A 22,833-nucleotide genomic window follows, 5' to 3' on the forward strand; every position below is an offset into this window, starting at 1 on the left:
AGAAGTTAAGTGACTCAGCCACATAGCCCTGGCTTAGATTTGTTTCTGTTGCTGTGATAAAGCAGCCCATGACTAAAAGCATCTTCCAGAGAGAGATAACAGGGCTGAGCTTCCATCGTCGTTAGGGAGGCATGGCAGCAGGCAGGCATGGTGGCCAGAGCAGGAAGCCAAGAGATCACATCTTACCAGCAAGCCTGAAGCAGTGAGAGTGAACTAGAGGTGGGGCAGGGCTTTAAATACCCAAAGCTCCCACATGTCATGACATACTTCCTCCAGCGAGGCTGCAGCTCCCAAACAGGCCAACCAGGGACCAAGCATTCAGATGACAGCACCAATGGGAGTCATTTCTCATTCAACAGACCAAAGTAAATGAACCTGAGGTCCTGAATCCAGAGATTCTTTCACCCAGTCACTTCTCTCTCTGAGGCTAATTCACGCGTGTTTCAGCACCCATATTCCAGCATGTGAAAAAGCTTTACATAGGCACTGAGAATAGGAGGCCCATAACAGATGAGAGATCTACAGGTCACCTACCAATTTGCTGCCAAAATTAAGACTATGGATGACATTCACTGTACCCTGGAGTCTTAGGGGTGCAGGAAAGTCAACAGGGCTGGGTGAAAAGTCTGATCCTATCAGGGACAAAGCCATTTATATAACCCACAGTCCCAAATGGCGTGTCCTCAACGTCAGGAAAGCAGAGATGTATTCTTATTCTCATAGATGCCCCCCCCCAAAGATTGTGTAAATGACCAGTTCTCCTCACACCAGCTTGAGAAGCAGGTGATGTCTTGGAATCTCTCACCAGAACCACCGTCTAAGGAACTGTGCCCAAAAGTCTCAGCCGTTTCCACTTCCTCTGAAAGCAAAATCCCAGCCACAGGAATGTGAAGGCTCTTCCTCCACAACTCTCCATCTCTAAGTAGCAGATCTAGGCCCTTGAAACGGTAGCCGGAATTCTATTAAAGGAGCTTGATTAGGAAATAAAAATATAAAAGAAGCGAACGAAGATAGTTCGCATGAAGCACTTCTTGCTTCAAAGTACGCACGCGCTCTCTGGTTCCTGGACAGCTGCCAGTTTCAGTTCCTTGATGCTGAATCTGAAGTCGAAAAGGGAGATTTGATTACTTTTGCTTTCAGAGCTTAGGGATCTCTGCCTGAGACAGCTGTGGAATGCCTGCTCTGGATTTCATATCTTCCCAGACACCTGAGGGCTGGCAAGTGGGACAGCATCCCACTAGCATGACACAATGCAGACTGTTGTCCCCACTAACACTGTGCCATTGCTTATTCATCTGATTGGTGAAGTCTATTGAGAACCTACCGAGCCAGGCCCAGCTTGGACTCTTGAAGATGCAGTAGTGACCTGGGTCGTGTGAATCCTTACCTTTTGGAAGCTTCCAGTTTGGCTAGGATGGGGACAAGTAGGAATCTGGAAGGGTCTTGCCAGCATTCCCCAATGAAAGGACATATTCATCAGTCATCCAGGGAGGCAGGAGGGTGAGAAAGGGCCATTCCTCCATTGGCTGTGGCATTTGGGGCTACAGGCAGGTACTCCAATCTTAAGCTTTGATCCAGCTTGTTCTCATATTTAGACCATTAAATAACAGCAGTGAGGACAGAGATGCAGTTTATGGGCAGGGGGCGTGGCTGTATATGTTTTCAGACTTACTGGGCATATTGTGTCACTGTCTGAAGAGCTAAAGCCGCCCTATTTCTCACCCCAGCAGCAGTGTGTCCGTCTTTCAGATTGCAGCTGTCCCAGTGTGTGTGTGAAGTGTGTTACACTATCTTTCAAGGCACAAGGCAGATCCAAATCCCAATTAGCTTCCAAGGACTGGGATGTCTGTGGCTCATCCCACAACTTTTCCTCAGTGTGCCCCACACTGGGACCCAGCTGCCTTGCCCTCTGGCCAGCCAGTCTGAAGCCAGTGGCGCCTGGGCTCCTCAGTGGACTGCAGGTCTCAGGCAGGTTTGCTGAAGGTGCAATGCCACCTAACATCCTCTGTCTCTTCTCTTCCAGCAATTCACGAGTTCCCCACCGACCTGTTCTCCAACAAAGAGCGACAGCATGGTGCTGTCCTGCTACATATCCTCGGTGTAAGTGTCCTCAAGGGCCAGAATCTACAAATCTTCTGGCGCAGGAACCCCGTCTGTATAATGGCCATAGAGCAGTGGTTCTCAACCTTCCTAATGCTGTGACCCTTTAATGCAGTTCCTCTTGTTGTGGTGATGCCCCCAACCAAAAAATTATTTTTATTGCTGCCTTATAACTGTAGCTTTTCTGCTGATATGAATCATAAATTTATCTGATATGCAGGATATCTAATATACACCCGACCCAAGGGGCTTGCAACCCACAAATTGAGAAGCACTCCCTTAGTGTCTCTGAGATCTTACTCAATCCTCGTAACAGCTTAGAAAGAGAATAGACACCAAGCCATTTTGCCCAACAAGAGACTTTTCTTAAATATCAGGTGACTTGACCAGCACCCTAGTGTCTTCACTCCCAGCCCAAGGACATGGTTCTTTCCTGTGCCTCATATTCTACTTTTATAAAATAGGGGTGATGGCCCCTGTGTACACATCAGAACTAGATGTCAACTGTATCAGTTGGTGCAGTGCGCAGGTCGTCAGCAAACGCTTGCTGCCACGGTCCCTGTGACTGCTCTCCAAATCTAGTTTAACCACACTCCTCCCTCCTCTCTACGTTCAGATGAGATATAGCACGGTCAGGGTTGTTGGCGACAGACAACTCCTGTCAGACAGATGCTGTTGGCAGACAGTGGAGTTCAGTAGCAATTTAAATGGGATGAGGAATTTAAAGACAGAAGTAGATTACTGTTCTTGGGCAGTACAAACCCTAGCCCCAGATTTCACCTCCCTGCAAGATTGTTTGTTTGTTTGTTTGAGATAGCATCTCATGCATTCAGGCTGGCCTCAAACCTGCTGTGTAGCTCAGGATGACCAAGAACTTCTGATACACACACACACACGTACACGTGCGCGCACGCACGCACCTGTGTGTGCACACACATACACATATATACACATACTTCCCAAGTGCTAGGATTAGAGATGTATGCCACTTTGTCCACTTTATGTGGCCCTGAAGACTAAGCCCCTGACCTTGTATGCTAGGCAAGCAGTCTACTGACTGAGCTATAGGCCGCCCCTTCATAAGTAACGTCCTTCATTGGAACACAGCCACTCCATTGCTGTGCTCTCTGAGGCTGCTTCTGAGCCCCAGCAGCAGGACTGAAAAACTGCATTGGAGTACACATTCTGTGGAGCCCAAAATGTTTTCTGGCCCTTGTGGGAGCCAGTAGAAGACTCTGTTGAATGGTTGCCAGGAAGTGAGGCTGGTCAGGGTCGGCTTTTCTGCTTTACATCAGCCCCAGCAAATTTCCTCCTGCTCAGCAATCTGGCTACCCAATACTGTCTGTTTATAAATTTAAATTCAGCCAGCCATGAGTCTTTTTCTAGAGGTAATTTAATGGAAGGGGAAATCTGGGGTGCTCTGGTGGAGCACAAGGACCCCAGGGTGACAAATGAGAGAAGTTTTGATTGGCATGACTAATGAAAGTGGAGATTAGAATGGGGATTGTGGACAAATGTTAAGCTATGGGCCTGCGTATTAGTCCTAGAATGGAGTTGTTATCTTTCAGATGCCCTGGCATTCACGTCCCATCCCCTTTCAATAGGAGATGTGAATCTGGCAGATTTTCTCCATATTTCTGTGGCTTGCTGAGCACCTCAGGAATTTTGCAAGAGCCCTTCAGAGTGGTAATTATTAAGCTAAGACTGGAGGGCTGAACCCAACCCATTACTTGATTTTCACAAATAAAGCTTTATTAGAACACACACGCACACCCATTCCAGGGCTATTTTGGTTTTACTTCCGGGGAGGAAGTTTACTAATGTCCTCCATCAAAGTGGAAAGACTCACACATAGGAGCCAGTGGCATTTTTTTAGCCTTCCCTGGCCCAAAGGATAGAAATGATGCCATCCAGGCTCCATTTTCCTACCCAGTACTCTGAGGTGCCATGAGAGAGAGGCCCTTTGACCTCATGGGTCACCTCTGCCAGGGCCATGATGTTGGGGGCAATTATTGGTGGGCTGAAGTACAGTCAGAATCCTGGGTGAGTAGTTGGGGGATCTCCCAGGTGGCCTCTCCTTTCCCCACATGCTCACAGTTTCTTTCAGCTTAGGGCCAAAGACAGTGAGTCTCTCCCAGGGCAGTCGCATGTGGACTCCAGCAGACTCATGGCCCAGGTGCCTTGGTCTTCCCCAGCATAGCTTCTCCTCAGTTCATCCCAGGTCACGTGGCACTGTGTGTTTGGGCTGAAGCAGCACAGCCTCCATTTTCTTTTTTGCATACAGGGCTCAGTTCCAAGACTGTCCCTGCTTGGAGTTGCCCCAGGCAGTGTTTCCCACACTCTGATCACCTGGCCACAAATTCCTCAGCTGCCAATACTGTGCTGAAATGGTGTGCCGAGCACAGCGAGCACACGCAGCTGTGTGTTGTAAGGAGTGTGGTCCAGACACAGGTGACTGCACAGGTGGAGGAGATGCCCAGAGCAAGGTGTCAGGGAAGAGTTGGGTTCTTCATCCTCTCTGGGCGCTGTACTCCAGAAACCTGCCCACATCTAGCCAATCGCAGCTCGCCCGAGTCTTTTTCTGGGCTTGTGGAGACTTCCTCACATAAGCATTGCTGACCAGACCTCAGTGTCTTTTTTCTCTCCAGACTTCTAGCCACACCCTTCTTATCCTGCCTGAGACTTTCCAGTGACCAATGCCACCCCACCTAGGGCTGACAACTCCTAGACATCTCATTTGCTCATACATGAGTCCTGTAAAGATACTGAGGGCTCTCAAATGTATATACCAGGGACAGGCATCTCTCTCCTCCTCATCCCCCTCCCTCTCCCCTTCATGTGTATTTATTAGTGGATCTCTGTCTTTGTCTGTCTGTCTCTTTCTGTCTCTGTCTGTTATTGTCTCTGTGTCTCTGTGTCTCTGTCTCTCTCTCTGTGTCTCTGTCTCTGTCTCTCTTTGCATGTATGTGCTTGTGTGTGTGTGTCTATGCATGTACACGGGTACACATATGTGCTTATGGAGACCAGAGTTCTCTAGTGTTTTCCTCAATTGTGTTTCACCTAATTTTTGAAGATAGCATCTCTCACTGAATGTGGCCATACCAATTCAGTTAGCTTTGTTGCTCAGCAAGCACTGAGGGTTCTCCTGTCTCCACCTCCCCAGAACTGGGGTTACAGGCACGTGCCACTGCGCCACTTTTTATATATGTGCTGAGGATCTGAGTGCAGGTCTTCGTGTTTATACAGCAAGCACTTTGCCAACTGGGCCGTCTTCCTAGCTCTTAATTTTTTAAATACTATCTCACTATATAGCCCAGGCTGGCCTGGAACTTGCGACCTTCCTATCTGAGCTTCCCGACAGCTAAGATTGCAAGCATGCATCACCCAGCCCAACTCCAAATCAGTGTCTCTTACTCTATGACAGTGCTGAGAGAAAGTATAGAGACAGTTTAGCATCCTATTTTCCCTCTCCAGGAGTCAGTTTATTTGTCTGTCAGGGAGAATAAAGGGAGAACAATCCTCTGTTGTTGGGGCTTTCCCATGTGCCTCATCCCCTTGTGCCGCTGTCTAAAGCCTGCTGTGAGTGTAAGTGACTCTCACTGAAGCCAGCTTTCCCTTCACAGGCTCTCTATATGTTCTACGCCCTGGCCATCGTGTGTGATGACTTCTTTGTCCCATCCCTAGAGAAGATCTGTGAGGTATGTGGCAAGGACCTGGAGCCCTTCACAAAGCCCAGGGTGCCTGGGGGCATGTGTCATGTCAATGACAAGGACAAGAAGACTGAGATTGGACAACAAGCACTCGGGCAGAGAAGACCATCACAGGGCTGCCTAGAGTCTGCTACGTAGCCAGACCTCGCCCTGAAAACATCAAATCAATGTCAGTGGTGTCATCTTGTCCCCAAGCTTAGCCATGGGCCCATGGGAAGTCACCCTCCCGGCCATCAATCTCTAGAAGCCATGGGATGTGAGCCAAGTCTGGATAGCAAGGGAGCAGGCAAGCCCATGACTGCATTGGCACATTTCCCATAAACTAATGTGGCAGTCACAGAGGAGACCTGCGTTCCCTAAGTGTTCCCTTGGGTGGACACTAAGCCATGGTGACAGGAGTCCTCTCTGTCCCATGTTTGCATTGTGTTTAGGTGTTTTGTTAATTCATTTTCCCTTTTCCATACGCAAGACCCCAGGCCACCTCTGTGCTCTGCCTTACTCGGAGCTTCTCGTTAGGGGGAAAAACAACTTTTGTTTGCCGCACTTACCGTGTGCAGCCCCTTGGGGATTTGCCACCCCTCGCCCTATGAAGTCACCCAGCTCTTTGAGGCCATATTGTCATGTTGGGGACAAGTGCTTACCTTCAGTTTGGCCGGCTTCTGGACACAACCAGGGAACGTTCTAGCATTGCAAAGGAGGGAGAGCCTGTTTTAGAAGCTGGGTCCCCCAAACTGTGAGCTGGCAGAAGCATTCCAGCCTTCCTCTTCTTTGACTTCCCTCTCTGTTTACCCTTACCTCCCCTCACATGGAGTGTGGGAGGTTAGTACAGAGGGTTCTGTCTTGGGACCCCTAGAGTGGAAGCTGGGGACGCAGTGGTTCCTGCCAGGGTGCTGTGGCTGCCTCTGCTTCCCAGAAACTGCCCCCACCTAGGAAAACCGCAGCCATAGGCCCGAACTTCTCTGAATTAGATCTTCATCTCTCTGACCAGATACCTGACATAATAATTTAAGGAAGAAGATGCTTATTTAGCCTCCTGATTCAGGCCTTTAAATCCATGGTCAGCTAGCTACATTGTTTCCAGATCGTGACGGGTCAGACACCATGATGGGAGGGTGCGGTGGAACAAAGCCACGCCCTCGTGGTAGCCAGAAGTAGAGACAGACCGCAGTTGAAGACAAATCGCTACCCCCAAGAATGCACACCTAGTGACCCACTTTTTTCCTCTGGGTCCCACCTCCAAAAGTTTCCAATGCCTGCAGATAATGGCATCAAAACATCAGTGACTTAATCCATTGATGAGGTCAGGGCCCTCGTGATCCAGGCACTATCCAAAGCCCAGCTCTAGATGCTGCTACCCTGGGAACCAAGCCTTTTAACCCAGGGGCCTTTGGGGGAGATACCTTGTATCAGAATAACGTAGACTGAGCATACATCCAGGCCCCTCCCAGGGAAGGTAGCTTGTGAAAACCATAGAAATATGACTTGGACCTCTTTGCCCTCTGGAAAGCCAGCTATGGCTGTAAGCATTGAGGGCGCCAGGTGCTGTCAGGGTCACCTGTGGCCATATGGATAGGAGTGGTAAGGACGCTGGTCTTGGTCTTCCTTTAAGGGCCTTAGATAACAAGGCTAGAGGGAATGCCACTGTTGGGGAGAGGCCTAGGAAGGCTTCCTAGAGATGATTCTTGTCCAGGCCAGGGAAGTGGGAAGTATTTTCAGCAAGCAGAGGAGAAAGGATTCTAGAAAGAAGAATGGTGCAGGCCAAGGCCAGGAGGTGACAGAATAGCAGACAGGATGGCCTCGATCCTGCCCAAGGTGGGTGTTGGCCTGTTCTGCAGTCTTCTCTTTGGCGGCACCGAGGTGAATGGACCCGTTGGGGAGGAGTGCTGTGTCCCTAGCCTGGATGGAACCCAGAGCTCTGATCCTTCTGTAGCTACCTGACCATGGGGAGAAGATGCTGACCCAACAACTTCCTGCAGGGCTCCAAAGCCCAGGCCGCCTAGGGCTACCTAGGTCCTCTGTCTTCCATTTTGGATCAGATGATGGGCTTCCAAGGCTAGAACATGGCCTTGCTGAGCAGCGTGGACTCATACAAAAGGGTTCCTAGCCTTGTCCCATGTCAGCTCAGTCCTGGGGACAGGCCCTCTGGGTGTGTGAGACTCTGGGTGCTAGGCTTGCCACGGAGAAACTTCCAGAATGCCAGAACCAGGCATGTATTGGAGCCCAGATCCCACAGCCTCTGGACAGCTTCTAGACCCTCACTGTGTACCACTGTGAACTCCAACTCTTTCTAAGCTGTAGGGACCCACAGGTGACAAATGAAGAGAAAGCAGGTGGGTCAGGAGGGAAAGGGGGAGTTGAAGCCTGGAAGAAAGCATGGAGAATGTGCTTTGGGGGGGGGGGGCGATAGCTGTGGAACTGGACTCGGACCAGCACTGTGCCACTGAGAGATTTCTGCTGCCCACCTGCCCAGTGACTGTGTGCCCCCAACCCTTGTCACATGTCTGTTTCCTGTGTTCTTTCTGTTTCAGAAACTTCATCTGAGTGAAGATGTAGCTGGTGCTACCTTCATGGCTGCAGGAAGCTCCACACCAGAGCTGTTTGCTTCGGTCATTGGTGAGGACACTAGGCAGCTAGGACACAGTGCAGAGAAAGCCAGGGCTTGTTGCCCAATGCAGTGGGGCATATGCCAGCTCTGAGCCTCGGTTTCCCCACTCATAAACCCAAGGAGTCAGAGAGACAGAAAGTAGATTGGTGGTTTTGAGTATGGGGTCCTAATGGGTACCGGACTTCTTATGAGATGAAATGTTCTAAAATAGGATTTTGGCTTTGGTTGTATAATTTTGTGGATTTGCCAAATTGCTGGACTGTGTCATTTCCCATGTGAATTATGTCTCAATAAAGTTCAAAACATGGCCTCTGGCCAGTGAGACAGCTCAGTCAGTAAAAGTGCTTGCTGTGCAAGCCTAAAGACTTAAGTTCAACCTCCCAAACCCAAAGAGAGAATCGACTACTGAAAGTTGTCCCTTGACTGCCACACACATGTCATAACACACACACACACACTGATGATGCTGATGATGCTGGAGAGGAGCTGGTTCCGAGGGCTTTGCTGTCTGGCTTGCCCATCATTTCTTTTTCATTCCAGGTGTGTTCATCACCCACGGAGATGTTGGTGTTGGGACTATAGTGGGCTCTGCTGTTTTCAACATCCTATGTATCATTGGAGTGTGTGGACTCTTTGCTGGACAGGTCAGTGGATTTTTTTTCCCTACCTGCCTGACCAGTATCCTATAGGATGGGGGTGAGCTTCTCCAGAGATGGTTTGAGTCGCAACGGGAACACCCTGAGGAGGCTGGTCATGTCATTCTCTGTGCCTTCGAGAATATCTACATCTTCCTCTGGATCTATGTTCTCCACTATAAAATGCCCTTGACACACCTTCCCTTCCAACAGCATGAGAGCCTGAGAGGCTGGGGCTATGCTGGTGGACCTGGCTAGTTGATGGGTGGGCATCCATTCAGCAGCAACAGCTATTTAAGAAAGGCCTCTTTGGATCCTGGTTGGAGTAAGGTCTTGGAGCTTCCTAGGCTGCGTGCCTCTTCTATAGGCACAAGGCTGAGGCCAGAATCTAGAGGAATGTTAGACTTGCCTCAGAGAGGACAATCATGGCAAGTCCCACCTTCCTCGGGTTGACAGAGGTAGGAAGCTGATGGGGCATGACGATGCTTCTGGCCTCTACCTTAATGGCCATCTCTTGCTATGAAGTGTGCCTGGCCACCACCACCACGGCAGGGGTGGGGGCGGAGCAGGGCCACACCTGGTTTCCCCACAGCTGACAACTTTACCTGGTTCTGTTGTCCTCACCAACTATAGCCAAGAGCTATAGCTGGCTAGGGAGGCACCCTGGGGCCTGTCCTCCTGCTCTCTGGGCAGCTGGCCCCATTCCCAGCCTCCGGGCAGTAGCATCTTACGACTTCTCTTTGACGTGGCAGGTGGTGCGGTTGACATGGTGGGCTGTGTGCCGTGACTCTGTGTACTACACACTCTCTGTCATCGTGCTCATTGCGGTGAGTCACCCCTCACACCCCAAGTGTGACTGGGTGCCCAGGGCCCCCTGTGAGGGCACAGGCAGGCCTGCCTGTCTGTCCTTGACCCTATGACAAGAGAGGTCATAGACCAATGGTGCAGTGTGTTGACTCCTCCCTCAGTGCTCACATTGGCCCCAAAGACCTCATCCTTGATCCCTGCACAAGGGGACTAAACCCAGGACTATTTTAATGATTAAAACTTTTGGACAAAACAAAATACATGGGGGAAGTTCAAACATGTATTCACACGAGGCCCTTCCAAGCTTACGTTGAGACCATCGTCTAGTAAGCAAGTTTCAAGCTAGGTGATAAAACTTAGATGTTCAGGAGACTATGGCTGTCATGATCAAGACCAACCCCAGGCAACTTGGGGCAACAGTATCACAAAATGAAAGCTATAGAAATGTGTAGGTGCAGCTCAGTGGCCACATGCTAGCCTAATGTGTGCAAGAAAGGACCTGTATTCAGTACCACAAAGAAAGTACTAACCAACATGTCTCTGACACTGCAGAGCAGGAGAGGGCCAGGGGGCCACCGCAGGGGGTATCTGGGAACCAGACACAAGGGGAAGGATGAAAAGGCAGGAGGAGCCAAAAAGAGGACCTCTGGTGTCCGTTAGTATGCAATGTGCCACCTCAGGCCCTAAGGGCTGTGATGGCTTCATGGCCCATACAGTCTAGCACCACTGTCAAGTATGTCCTATCCACAGGGGAGGAGCAGTTTTATCTTTACAGTGGTACAAAGGGGCAAATGCCTGTGGCATGCTGAATTTCAAAGAAACATGTGACAGTTTTCTATCTTTTGAGACCCAGGGGTAGGACTACCCTTGTATTAGCTATCTACCACTTTGTAACAAAGTTCCTCTAAAGCTGGGCATGGTGGGACACCCCCGCAGTCAAGAGCAAAAGAAATGTGAGTTCCAGGCCAGTCTTAGCTATTATAGTGAGAAACTGTCTAATAAGAAAAAAGAAGAAGAAGAAGAAGAAGAAAAAAAAAAAAAGAGCCGGGTGGTGGTGGCGCACGCCTTTAATCTCCGCACTCGGGAGGCAGAGGCAGGTGGATAGCTGTAAGCTTGAGGTCAGCCTGGTCTACAAAGTTAGTCCAGGACAGCCAAGGATACACAGAGAAACCCTGTCTTGAAAAAATAAAAAACAAAACAAAGAAGAAGAAGAAGAAGAAGAAGAAGAAGAAGAAGAAGAAGAAGAAGAAGAAGAAGAAGAAGTAGAAGTAGTTGTTTCCAGACCTAACAGTGTAAGGGAGTGAGCATTGATCCTGTGAGTGAGAAATCTGGGGGCAGCTGAGCTAGGAAGAGAAACGACACACAGTCAGGTGAGCACCCTCTTCAGGACCCCGTGGCTGTCAGCTGGCCCCCAGGCTAGCAGACTACCACACAGTGTAGGTTACAAGGTACCTGCCTTCAAAACTTTGGTGAAAAAGTAAGAAGGTAAGGTTTTTTGTTTTGTTTTGTTTTGTTTTGTTTTTAAAGCTGTGGCTTCCATATTATAAATGGCCAGAGGCAAGTCAACAGGTCTTGCCATGTTCAGACGGAACATAGATACCAGTGAAACTGCCCACCACACTCAGAAAGTGACATCGATGGGAGAAACAAGATACCGATGTGAAATTTCAAAAAAAACAAATCCACAGCACCCTAACTATACCATAAATGGACAATAAAAATAACTCATAAAAGGCTGACGTTCTTTTGGTAACCATTTTGGCATGAAAGTCACTGCAGCATCTAATTATGTCATCTGTGGCCCACACAGAAACCCTCCTAGCCCTCCACTGAAAATGCAGACTGGTGCCAATGTCTGGGGCTTAGCCACATGGGCGGTGCCCTTTCCCCTACTGTGACGTGATGTCCCAAAGAGCGGATGATTCCTCAGAAAACTCTAAATGACGAAGGACCATTCTCAAGTTTTCATAAGAATTAATTTCCCTAGTTGTGAATTAAATATTTACTTTTTAAATACTTGGATTTGCACAATAGAATTAAAGCCAAGGCCCTTGTTTTTCTGTTGCCTGAATATTTGTTATAGCATACTTATTATACATATTTTTTTATATTTATATTATCATATGTGATATACATGTAGGCACAGGCATGTAGCTGTCTTTGCTGCCTGTATTCTCCTGAATTTCAGCAACTTGGTTCTAGTATCAGGAGAAGCTCCTGCCATGTCTGCCCCAGCAACTACGTAAACTACAGTAAAACACAGGCCACCTCTCGGGATGACCACACTGAGCCAGCGGGCAGGAGCAGGTGTTATAGCTCAGAGTTGCCCTAGGTTCCTGCTATGGAAAGGTCAGGCTCCACGGTTGAGAAACTGAGAAATGCAGAAATCAAAGCCTTTCACAAAGTCAGTGTATCTTAGATGTGGGTGCCCTGGAGTCTGCACTTTTCCTCCCTCGTAATAAGTGTGTCCCTTTGTTTCCCTTGCTTTCCAGTTCATATACGATGAGGAAATTGTGTGGTGAGTTTTTAACTTTTGTTGTTTTTGTTGTTAATTGCCACTATCTGTATGTTGGGTTGCTGAATCATTTTCAGTTTTATTTTTTTCAAACATAGATTTGATTATGAGTTCAGATCCCCAACACCCACATAAAAAGCCAGGTTTGGTGATACACATCCTAATCTCAGCACTGGCGAGGCAGATACAGAGGGATCACTGGGGGCTCTCTGCCATCCTGTCTGCACAAATCCGTGAGCACCAGGCTCACTGTACCTACTGGATGGCCCCAGAGGCTTCTGTGCCCCACCATGCCCCTTGCCCAGGGATTGGGCATCTTCCTGCCTGTTGCCATGCTTTCTCTGGTCCCTGGGCAGATTCTTGAGTGGGCCTAGATTCTCTTGGAGCTAAGACCGTGGGATTTGGGGGTGGGGGTTCTCCTTATTTTTGGAGACCCCTGTAAGTGAAAAGACACAGACCCAGCCTTCTCTCAGTTACCAAGAGGACTCTCAGTGATCAATCAGCCATATGTTGGGGGCAGTCCCACCTGAACCTCAGGGACAGGGATGTGAGGCTATCCGACCCTGCCACTAACCTTAACCATGCAGCCCCAGCCTGTGGCCACCATGTCCTCCTGTGCTCTAACCACACTCTCCGTTCTCTCTCCAAGGTGGGAAGGCCTGGTGCTCATCATCTTGTACGTGTTTTATATTCTTATCATGAAGTAAGTGGCCTCTCCACTTTCTTGAGACCTGGAGGTACCCTTCCCTCCGTGTCCTGTTCACATCTTTGGTCAGAACAGGGATACCCTCTGTTTCATCTTCCAGTTCCTTTGGGGGCGGCCTTCATTCTCTAGTGAACAGCATTCAGGGTATCCAGAGTGGGGAGCCGGCTCAGGCACTGGTGTAGTCCGTCCTCAGGTTAGGAGACAATGCTGGGTCCCCTGATGTAGGGCAGTTAGATACTGCTTTCCCCATTGAGTCCCCAGCAAGGACCTGTATCCCTCCCTGCTCTGGGTAACTCCCCTGCCCCAGGGCAGCCCTCATTTGTTGTTTCAATAAGTCTAGTAACTGAATACCATTCTCAAAAGGCCTGTCAGCTGACCCTGTGCCCCAGGCCTTATTAAAATGCCACTTGTCAGGGCAGGCAACAGGACCCAACTCATAACGCTAGGGGTACAAGCACCGTATTCTGGGTTGGGAAACCTTGAGCCATTTGAGAAGCTGCCTGGGTCTAAACCCCCTTCAAACTAGCCATGGCTAGCCAACTGCAAAGATGACGTTCTGGCACATTCTTCAATATGGATGAGCCTTAAAAGAGAAGCAGCCATTCCCAGGAGGCCAAATAATGTAGGGTTCCATGTTCGCACAGCATCCGGAGGAGTCACGTTCATGGTGACACATAGCTTAGAGGTTAGTGAGAGGCTGGGACAGAGAGGCTTGATTAGTGTGTGCAGGCTTGCTGTTAGAATGATGTAAAAAGCTGGAGAAACACTAGCAGTCGCCGTATTATTACATCACCAACGTGTGCTCTGAGAGCATAGAAAAACCCCTGTATTGACAAGTTTTGATATGTGTGATACATACGATACATGCATGTATGTATGACATATGTAGATCATGTACGTCTATGTATAATTCTACAAAAAAAAATAAGTGAACCACTATCTATAAGTATTCCTGAGCCTAGCTACATGCGAGTTTCTCTTCTCTCATGTAATTAAACAGAAAGACAATACCAAGGGAGCTATGCGGGCCCTTACCTTTATATAAAGCATAATGTCGTATAGTGGGAAGTAAAATGTCCAGCATGAGAATTCTTCAGTGACTGCCCTTGGACAGCTTCTTAGAGAACAGCCAACAACAGAGAGACTTAGGGATAGAGAGCCACCCTCTTCTCTCAGGGGATGGCTGTGCTGGCCATGAGTGATACAGGAGGTAGATGGTCCCCAAGCAGCCCACCTGAGCAACAGTTGCCTCCTGGGGAAGGAAAAGGCGTGGTGGTGATGTCTCCCTCCTTTGAACCTGTCCAGTAGGTCGGGCTGGATTGCTTTTAGTAGAATAAACTCATCACAAACATTAAGTACGTCAGCTGTAAGGCCTCGACACCCCCTGGAGGGAACTCACAGCTCAGCAGAAGCAGGTGCCCCAGACTGCACACAACCCCAGTGCTCCTGCCAAGAAACCCCTTCAGCCCAGTTGGAGAGCCTCCCTGGTTACGATCCAGGCCCAGCGCTACGGTCGACTGTATGCCTGATGCCCCACCCACCTGGTAGGATGGGACTCCCCCCTCCACTGCTCTGACCTCCTGCCTTACCTGACTCGCAGGTACAATATGAAGATGCAGATGTTTTTCACAACCAAACAAAAGAGCATTGCAAATGGTAACCCCGTGAGCAGCGAGCTGGAAGATGGTAATGACCTCTATGATGGTAGCTATGACGACCCTTCTGTGCCATTGCTGGGGCAAGGTAAGGCTGAGCAGACAGGAGCTGTGGACCCTTGTGGAAGACACACACACACACACACACACACACACACACACACACACACACTGCACTGTACCATTACTATCAACTTTTAGCTATACAGACCCCAGATGGGAGATAAGACCCACATTTGAGATATTGAGCAAATTGACGTTCACTTCAATGGGAAAGGATAGAAGGGGAAAGTCCCAGAAAAGAAAAGAAAAAGAAAAGAAAAGAAAAGGATCCTAGATGTTTTCCCATCCTTCCAGGGGCAGGTAGGAGGCCTGATTGGCCTTAGACATTCAGTGTTGTCTCTGCCCAAGAGAAGAGTCCAGAATGAGAGGCTTGAGTGACAGAGCCCAGGCCTCCCTGTGCATCTTAAATGAGGCCCTGTCCTTGAGAAATCCATCCTGGAAAGTGTCACTTCCTAGGCTTCGAACACTTGCCTAAAGGGACAGCAAGGCCGGGGAAAACCCAGGCTCAGAGCTCCACAGGCAGCCCAGCCCAATCCAGAAGCCTACTTGGAGGCCCACTCCTGAAAGCTTCATCTCCCTAGCTCCTCTGAGAACTGGGGTAGGGGGCGGGGCTTCTGGAGCCAGGTCCTGTCTTCTTGGTCACAGCCTTTGAATTGCCTTGATCTGAGAACTGCTTCCTTGCAAGTACCCTCAATTCTCAATAGCCCAGCAGTTGTCAGTTAACGCCTCAGTCGTGGCACAGCTGTCCCATCCAGATCAGCATTAAAGCCTGGATGATACTTGTGTTAGGAAAAAGAGATCCAGGGCTACGTGGCATCCTTGATCCTCCCCAGGCATCCTCCACCCTTATCCCTCAATGCCCCCAGGCAGGTCTCCGTATTTTGTAAGGGGGGTCTTTAACTTGCTTGTGGTATCAGGAGTGGGTCCTTTGCCTTTGGTGGCAGCTAAGGGGCTTCTCTTCCTCAGCCCTCTACGGCTTCTGTCCTGGGCAGAACAAGTTTCCTCTCAGGTGCATTTTGCAATGGTCTTCTGTCCTGTCTTGGGTATTCCCAAGAGGAAGGCATTTGTCACAGATGCTCTTCTGAGTGACGCATCTTTCTACATGAAAAGAGGAGACACACTGAGAAAGGAGAAGAAGCCTAGTTCAGTGGAACCCCCTCTAGCCACACCCATGAGGGACAGAGCCAGTGAAGGCCAGCTCATGAAGACGAAGGCGTTATACGCAGGGTTTCATAAATTCCCAGCGAGGTGTCACAGAGGGCAGGTTGTAGAACCACCCTCCATTGAGGGGGAGGAGGCTCCAACCTTGGCTCTGGTTCAGGATCCCAACCTCCATAGTCCCAAGGACTCTGACTTTCCACTTTGCCTTTCTAGCCATGTTGCCTTGGCAGGAGATAACATCACTTTCTTTTCCCTACCTCAGCAGATGGCTCTCCGGCCACACCACAGAACAGGGTATCTGAATTGTCTGCTGATGCTTCAAGGAGTTCCTGGGCTGGGGGTGTAGCTCAGTGGTAGGTGCTTGCCTAGCACACACAAGCCACTAGAAAGAATAATGAGGAAATAGCCTGCTTTCCCCAACCCTGCATTTCTTATATAAAATTTATAGCTTGAAATTCATATTCTTTGTAGAAGAAGCAGGGAGATTTTGTGTGTAAATGTTCTCATACACCGTGTAGCTGAGCTCCCTACTTCAGTCCCGTGACTGGTTCTCTGGAGGCTTTGTTCACAGCCTGACAGCCAAGTCTACCTGGTCACCAGCCACCATATTGGATTAGCCCAATCTAGCTCAGAGAGCTTCCAAGGGGCCCTTCTAAGTTGCCCTGGTATTGGACACAACCTACGTTTGGAAGGAGAAGGAAGGGGTACTATTGGGCCTTAGATAGAATTGCCAGGAAAGCATCTTGCAATTGAGTGCCCTCTGGCCTACCACTCTCAGCTTGGGTGTGATGGGACAAGAGAGCCAGGTGTCATGGCTCCTGCCTCACAGGCCCCACAGGTTTTTGAGCCCAAGCGGTCTCCGTGGGGTACCTGTCCTGTGGCTGGTTCTACAGAATTGAGTGTGGTGCCCGCTGCAGGGGTTTTCTGGTGCCCCTCTCTCTGGCAGCCCAGAGCATTGAGGCTCCCTGTGGAAGGAGCCTGCTACTAACACCCTCCTCCATGTAACTCTGGCATCCCTGCCGCCAGCAAGAGCTCTGCCCCCAGACTCTGCCACCGCACGCTAACCCACCTGTGGCCATCTGGGCCGGCCTCTGTATCCTTAACCCTTCTTCTAAATTGTAAGTAATCTGCTCTCATCCTGGCCATAACACGTGCTTTTAAGCAATAAACACAATCCATGAGCCAAACCCCACACTGTCCACCTCTGTGGAGGTTAGTGTTCACTTTGGACAGGCGCATGGGCCTCTGGCTGTTTCTAACCCACTCGCCTCCTGTCTGCTGAGCCTTGCTGCCTGTGTGGGGTGTAGTGTATGTGAGTGTGTTTGCAGGGGCGGGGGGGGGGGGGGCGGGGGCTGTTTGCTGTGCATTTTCTGTGTTTTTGTACCATTAACTTCTGCATGAGTTTGCCCTCTGGACTTGCTCCTCGGTCACTCAGCTCCTCTTGCAGGACGCCACAGGATCTGGTAACAAGTGCAGAGGAGCAGCCATATCTGTGTTCTTCTCCCCTTTGAGGGGACATGCTGCCTGCTTCAGGGTGCTGTGTTCATAAGTGGTTTGGTTACTAGACTTTCCCTAGTGCCTGGAGTGCTGTGCCACACTCCTGTGGACACTGGCACAGGTCTGAGCCTTATGTTCTATCTCCCAAGGGAAAAGAAAGAGTTGGAGAGGGCAGCCAAGGACCCTAGAGGGTGTCAGGGTTCATCAAAGACACTGAGCCCAGACAGCAGCCTGTCCTCAGACAAACAGGCTGGATCCCTGATTTCTAGTCTAGGGCCTGGGGATGAATCCTTGACCACTCTGCTTGCCTTCCCAGAAACAAAATCGGAAGCAGCCACCTCCACGGCAGTGAAGATGGCTCCCTTCAAGGCAGAGCAAAGGGCTAAGGAAAGGTTACAATGATACTGACCTCTGTTTTCTGGCATTTTCCACTTCTAAGAAGACCACTATCCAAGTCGCTGAGAATTAGGATGATAGTGGTCCTGGCTCAGTCATGAGTGACAGGTGCAGGAGGGACCTGTCTGTGGCATAGGTAGACTATTGCCATGAGTCCTAGGCAAGGCCCTAAAAGCCCTTGAAGCCAGACAAGGCTGAACCCTGGAAGAGAGGGACCTAAGAAAGCCAGGCACCAACCATGCAGAGGCCGGGAGCAGCACATCGGTAGCAGGGCACATGCTGTATCCGTCTAATGCGCTGCTGAGTCTTGGGTATTTCAAAAGCAAGCCAGACTTTGAAGGGAGAAGCTAAAGGCAGGTCTCTGACCCCAGGAAAGCTGCCAACTGCCAAGCACATAGCCCTAAGATGTTGACCATGAGGGGAAGTTAGTCCCTGTCGCTAGCGCAGTGTTCTCCAAGGGGCCAGCACTGATGGGGTGTGCTCTACAGTGAAGGAGAAGCCTCCCTATGGCAAGACGCCTGTGGTGATGGTGGATGAGATTTTGAGCTCCAGCCCTCCCAAGTTCACTTTCCCAGAGGCTGGCCTGCGCATCATGATCACCAACAAGTTTGGGCCCAGGACCCGACTACGGATGGCCAGCAGGATCATAATTAATGAAGTAAGTGAGCCCAGCACATGGTACAACCCGTAACCCATAGACTGCATGTAATGAAGAGGAGCTATGAAAGCAACCTAACACAAAAAGAAAATACTTTTTCTTTTTTCTTTTTTTTCTTTCAAGACAGAGTTTCTCTTTGTAGCTGTGGCTGTCCTGGGCTCACTTTGTAGACCAGGCTTGCCTCAAACTCACAGAGATCCACCTGCTTCTGCCTCCTCAAGTGCTGGGATTATAGGCATGTGATTCCATGCCCAGCTCCAACACAAAATTTTAATCTTGCTTAAAACATTATTTTTTTAAAAAACATTATTTTTTCTTTTGCATTTTTTTTTTTTTTTTGGTAACTCAGTTGCATGGTTCTCTTTATAGATGACAATGCCATGTTGCAGTGTCGAAAGGTTGGGCACACTGGCTAAACAGAGTGGCCTTAGGTGGGTCTGGCTCTTCCACAGACCATATCCCCTTAGAACTCTTCTTGGAAGCTCAGTCCTGAGAAGGAAGGGTAGGGACCTGCAGAGGCCTGCCATGGAAGTTTAAGCAGAAAGTGATGGAGCTCCAAGCTTGAGTCTGTGGAGTTGAGCTAATTAGAGGAAGGGGGCCATGCAGTATGGCTGTTTCCTTCGCAGTGTTAATTAGAGGGAGAAGCAAACGTGAACACAGGCCTCTCCTCTGTGGACTGTGGCCCTTAAAGACTCACCAGTTGTCTTTCATGTGCTGTTGCTGCTCCCATGACCAAGGCAATTTATAAAAAGAAGCATTTAATTGGAGGCTTGCTTACAGTTTCAGAGGGTGAGTCCATCATTCTGGTGGGAGTGCAGGCAGGCAGACAGACAGGCATGGTGCTGGAGAGGCAGCTGAGAGCTTCCATCTGATCCACAAGTTGCAGGGAGAGGGAGAGGAGGAGGGAAAAGGGGAGAGAGACAGACAGACAGACAGACAGATAGACAGAGACAGAAAGACTGGGCATGGTGTGGGCTTTTTAAACAACCAATTTTTAACTTTTTTGCTATGGGACACAAGGCACAGCAGCTCCTGGAGGTAGGCTTTCTCCTAAAACAGCAAGGGCTGAATAGCTTAGGGGAGATCCAGGTTCCCTCACCCAGCACTTTCTTTTTAAGACATCTCATTCTTAGGGTCCAAGCCCCACTCCCAGTGGCCTATCTCCTGCCACAAAGCCACACCTTCTAATCCTTCCCAACAGTTCCACTAACTGGGGACCAAGCATTCAAGCACATGAGCCTGTGGGGCCATTCACCTTCGAGCCACCATGCTGGCGAGTGGAGATGGCCTGTGAGGATTTCCTTGTCACAGTTGAGCTGTTCTGGGTGTCTCCTCATTTGAAAAAGGAGTCATAAATTGGATATCACTCAACCAAACTGCAAAGATACTGTGTTGTGTTGCTCAACAGCTTAGCCTGTTTCCAGGCGTTGCTTTCTAAGTGCATTCTAGGACTTGTTGGCCTCTTTCTCAGAAGCAAGCAGTGGCCAGAGGACGGAGACAGTAGAACTTAGTAGCCAGCACATGGGTGCCTGCAAAGGCATTATTCCCCAGTGGTTAAAGGTTGTCTCCTTGAAACACTTATGCCTGATTTACTGTTCAGTGTGTCATCTTTATGGAATGTACATTAAGCAGGGGAAATGCCTTTCTGGATTTTAGATCGTCCTGGTCCATGTTAGTGAAATTTATTTCAGGGACATTTTATGGAATCCTGCCTATTTTTCATAAGCATGAGAATAATACCCATGGGGTGCTAGGGAGTGTGTGGTAAATAACTCTGAACGATTGGGGCCCGTGGCTTTACAGCGTCTTTTACCACACGAGGATTTGAGGTTGTTTATTTGTTTGAGAAGTTTAGGCAGGTCTTGGCTTCCCAGTGTGGTGCAGGGTGTCCTAAAACTAAAGATTATCTTGCCTCTACTTGCCTGGGGCTGGGCTTACAGTTAGGTGTGCCACACCAGGCCGGAGTAGCAGGTTTTGATGAGCTGGTGAACATGGGCTGTTGGTACCACAGTTGTTTTTAGCTTCTGGGGTTGCCCTGCTCTGTAAGGCAGCCTGGGAGCCACAGAGGCTGGGCTCAGGAGAAAGGAACTGTGTTTAAAGCTCACATCTGCTACTAAATCTAGCGATTTCTTTGGCCACAGTTCCTCTGTCTGAGGTTCCTGGACAGGCTGCTTCATCCTCATGGATTGGAGGATTGTGCCTGGGACCTAACTAGGAACTTTAGAGTCAAGCCATCATAGGATGGAAACAGTGGAGAACAAAACCCACAAACACCCAGCCTCAAACTTGCTTATTGAGACCCTCTGAGGAAATAACTTGGCTGATTAAGTACTTGGCCCTCAAGCACAGGGACCTGAGTCCAAGTCTCAGATCCCACATTTAAAAAGCCAGGCATAGCTGGATGTGGCGGCCATGATTTTGATCCCAGCACTCAGGAGGCAGGGGCAGGCATATCTCTGAGTTCGAGCCACCCTGGTCTACAAATCAGGTTCCAAGACACTCAAGCCTGTTATACAGAGAACCTCTGTCTCAAAAAACCTAAAAAGAAAGAAAGAAAGTGGAGGAGGGGAAGCCAGGCCTACTGGCATGCACTTGCAATCCCAGCACTGAGGTTCCATTTCAAACAGAAAGGCAGGCAGCTCCTGAGATTAACCCATTGTCCCCCACATGAGTGGTCACCCATTACATGCACACCTGCACATCTATACTTGCATACAGGTACCTCTATCTGCATATGCACATGAATGTGCATGTGTAAAAACACACCCATTCATACACTCACTTATTCACAAATGCATGTGTGCACATATGCGACACTGTAGTCTCATTTCTTTAGTCATTTTAAATATTTCTTTTTATTTTTAACTCTTTGCATGTGTGTGGGATAAGGCATAACCCTCTGCTGGTTCTGTGATGCTGGAACCCTCTCCTATCATTGTCTTCATGCTACTGTGGAGCGATGGTCTTGCATTTATAATTCTGTCTCTGCACACAATGGCTTTTCATTTAATCCCAACTAAGTAACCAAATGCTCCATGTTTACGCCTGACTATCAAGCAAAGGCCCCTTTGCTCTTTTGGGGCTCAGTGTTGAGGGCTGTTTGTGGGGAAAAGTTGAGAAGTACCCCCTCACTCCAACACACCGCGCGCGCGCGCACACACACACACACACACACACACACACACACACACACACACGCACGCACGCACCATGGCTTAGGAGTCTTTGTCTCAAACCTATATGAAGATAGTTCAGCATTCTTCAGAGCAAGGGTGGGCTTCCATTATGAGTGGTAATGGCTCCCCTGTGAGACCACCAGGGTGGGTACTGGGCACCCCATTGTGGAAGTTTGCTGAGGGCCACAGCTGTTTTCCTGAGTCTCTTGTTGAAGCGGTAGGGATTGACTTGAATGTTCCTAAGGAATGCCCATGACCCGCAGGACTGATCCAGAACCCATGACAGGGCACAAGGTGAGGAGAGCCGAATGCACTTAGGCTGTAGGGAATGGAAACCCTGTCCGTTTGTTCATTTCTTTTCTTTTGTCTTTTGAGATGGGGTTTCTTGTAAAAGGAACTTTGAGTCTCCTGGCTCAATTGTTGTCTGGGAGGCTTTACTACCTCCCTCTGCTAACCTAGGCCTAGTCCTGGAAGTTTCTAACCTCTGTACAATCTAACCTGAGCCTAGAATGTTTTCAGCCTCTGAGACTTCCTGCTTCATAAGCTCACCTTTGCTTGTTCTTTCTGAGCTCTGGCCTGGCTGCTTCAATTCAGCTGTTCTGGCTCAAACTCTTCTCCCAGATAATTTATTTAATCTGGCTTCTCTCTCAGCCTCTAAATTGTTCTGCTTGGCCTAAAACTAACTCAGCAATCTGTTCTAGTCTTTTGGCTTCTTCTCGTTTTTCTGGCTTGTCCCGTCTTCACCTGGGTTCAGGTCTGTGGAAGGTAGATAGTAAATTGATCCCACAAAGGAATGTAGAAGAATGTTAATTCAGAACATGGCTGTTCTGGCAAGAGATCACATCCAAAGACCTTCTAGGTCTATGTGATCCTGCTGGAATACAAATGCACCTTTAATCCAGGAGACGAGGCAAACAGATCTGAGTCTAAGGCCAGCCTGGTATAGAGCAAGTTTCAGGTTTAAAAAAAAAAAATTAGGTCCAGGTGTGGTGGTGTATGCCTTTAATCCCAAATGAAAGCAAAGTTAGTTTGTAGAAGGAAGCACTCATGTTTGAAAGTGATGTCTAATTGAGTGGCAGAAAAGGTAATGAATCAGAGAAGATTTGACAGAATAGGATATACCCCTCTCACAAGAAGAGAGGAAAGAGA

General features: G+C 49.1%; 1 protein-coding gene across 2 annotated transcripts in view; it reads left to right on the forward strand.

Moving 5' to 3' along the window:
• The first annotated feature begins 5,729 nt into the window (after positions 1-5,729).
• Positions 5,730-22,833, forward strand: part of Slc24a4 (solute carrier family 24 member 4) — a 47,354-nt gene continuing 30,250 nt past the window's right edge. Inside the window, exons 1-8 of one of the 2 annotated variants that reach the window (XM_051150667.1) lie at positions 5,730-5,798; positions 8,339-8,423; positions 8,956-9,059; positions 9,803-9,877; positions 12,350-12,375; positions 13,022-13,075; positions 14,679-14,821; positions 18,339-18,508. In XM_051150667.1, the coding sequence (XP_051006624.1) occupies positions 5,733-5,798; positions 8,339-8,423; positions 8,956-9,059; positions 9,803-9,877; positions 12,350-12,375; positions 13,022-13,075; positions 14,679-14,821; positions 18,339-18,508 (723 nt within the window). In that variant the 5' untranslated portion in view covers positions 5,730-5,732. The remainder of the gene's footprint in view (positions 5,799-8,338; positions 8,424-8,955; positions 9,060-9,802; positions 9,878-12,349; positions 12,376-13,021; positions 13,076-14,678; positions 14,822-18,338; positions 18,509-22,833) is intronic. The other variant, XM_051150676.1, reaches the window with a different exon arrangement.

Source organism: Acomys russatus, chromosome 1, assembly GCF_903995435.1.
Source record: "Acomys russatus chromosome 1, mAcoRus1.1, whole genome shotgun sequence".
NCBI lineage: Eukaryota > Metazoa > Chordata > Mammalia > Rodentia > Muridae > Acomys > Acomys russatus.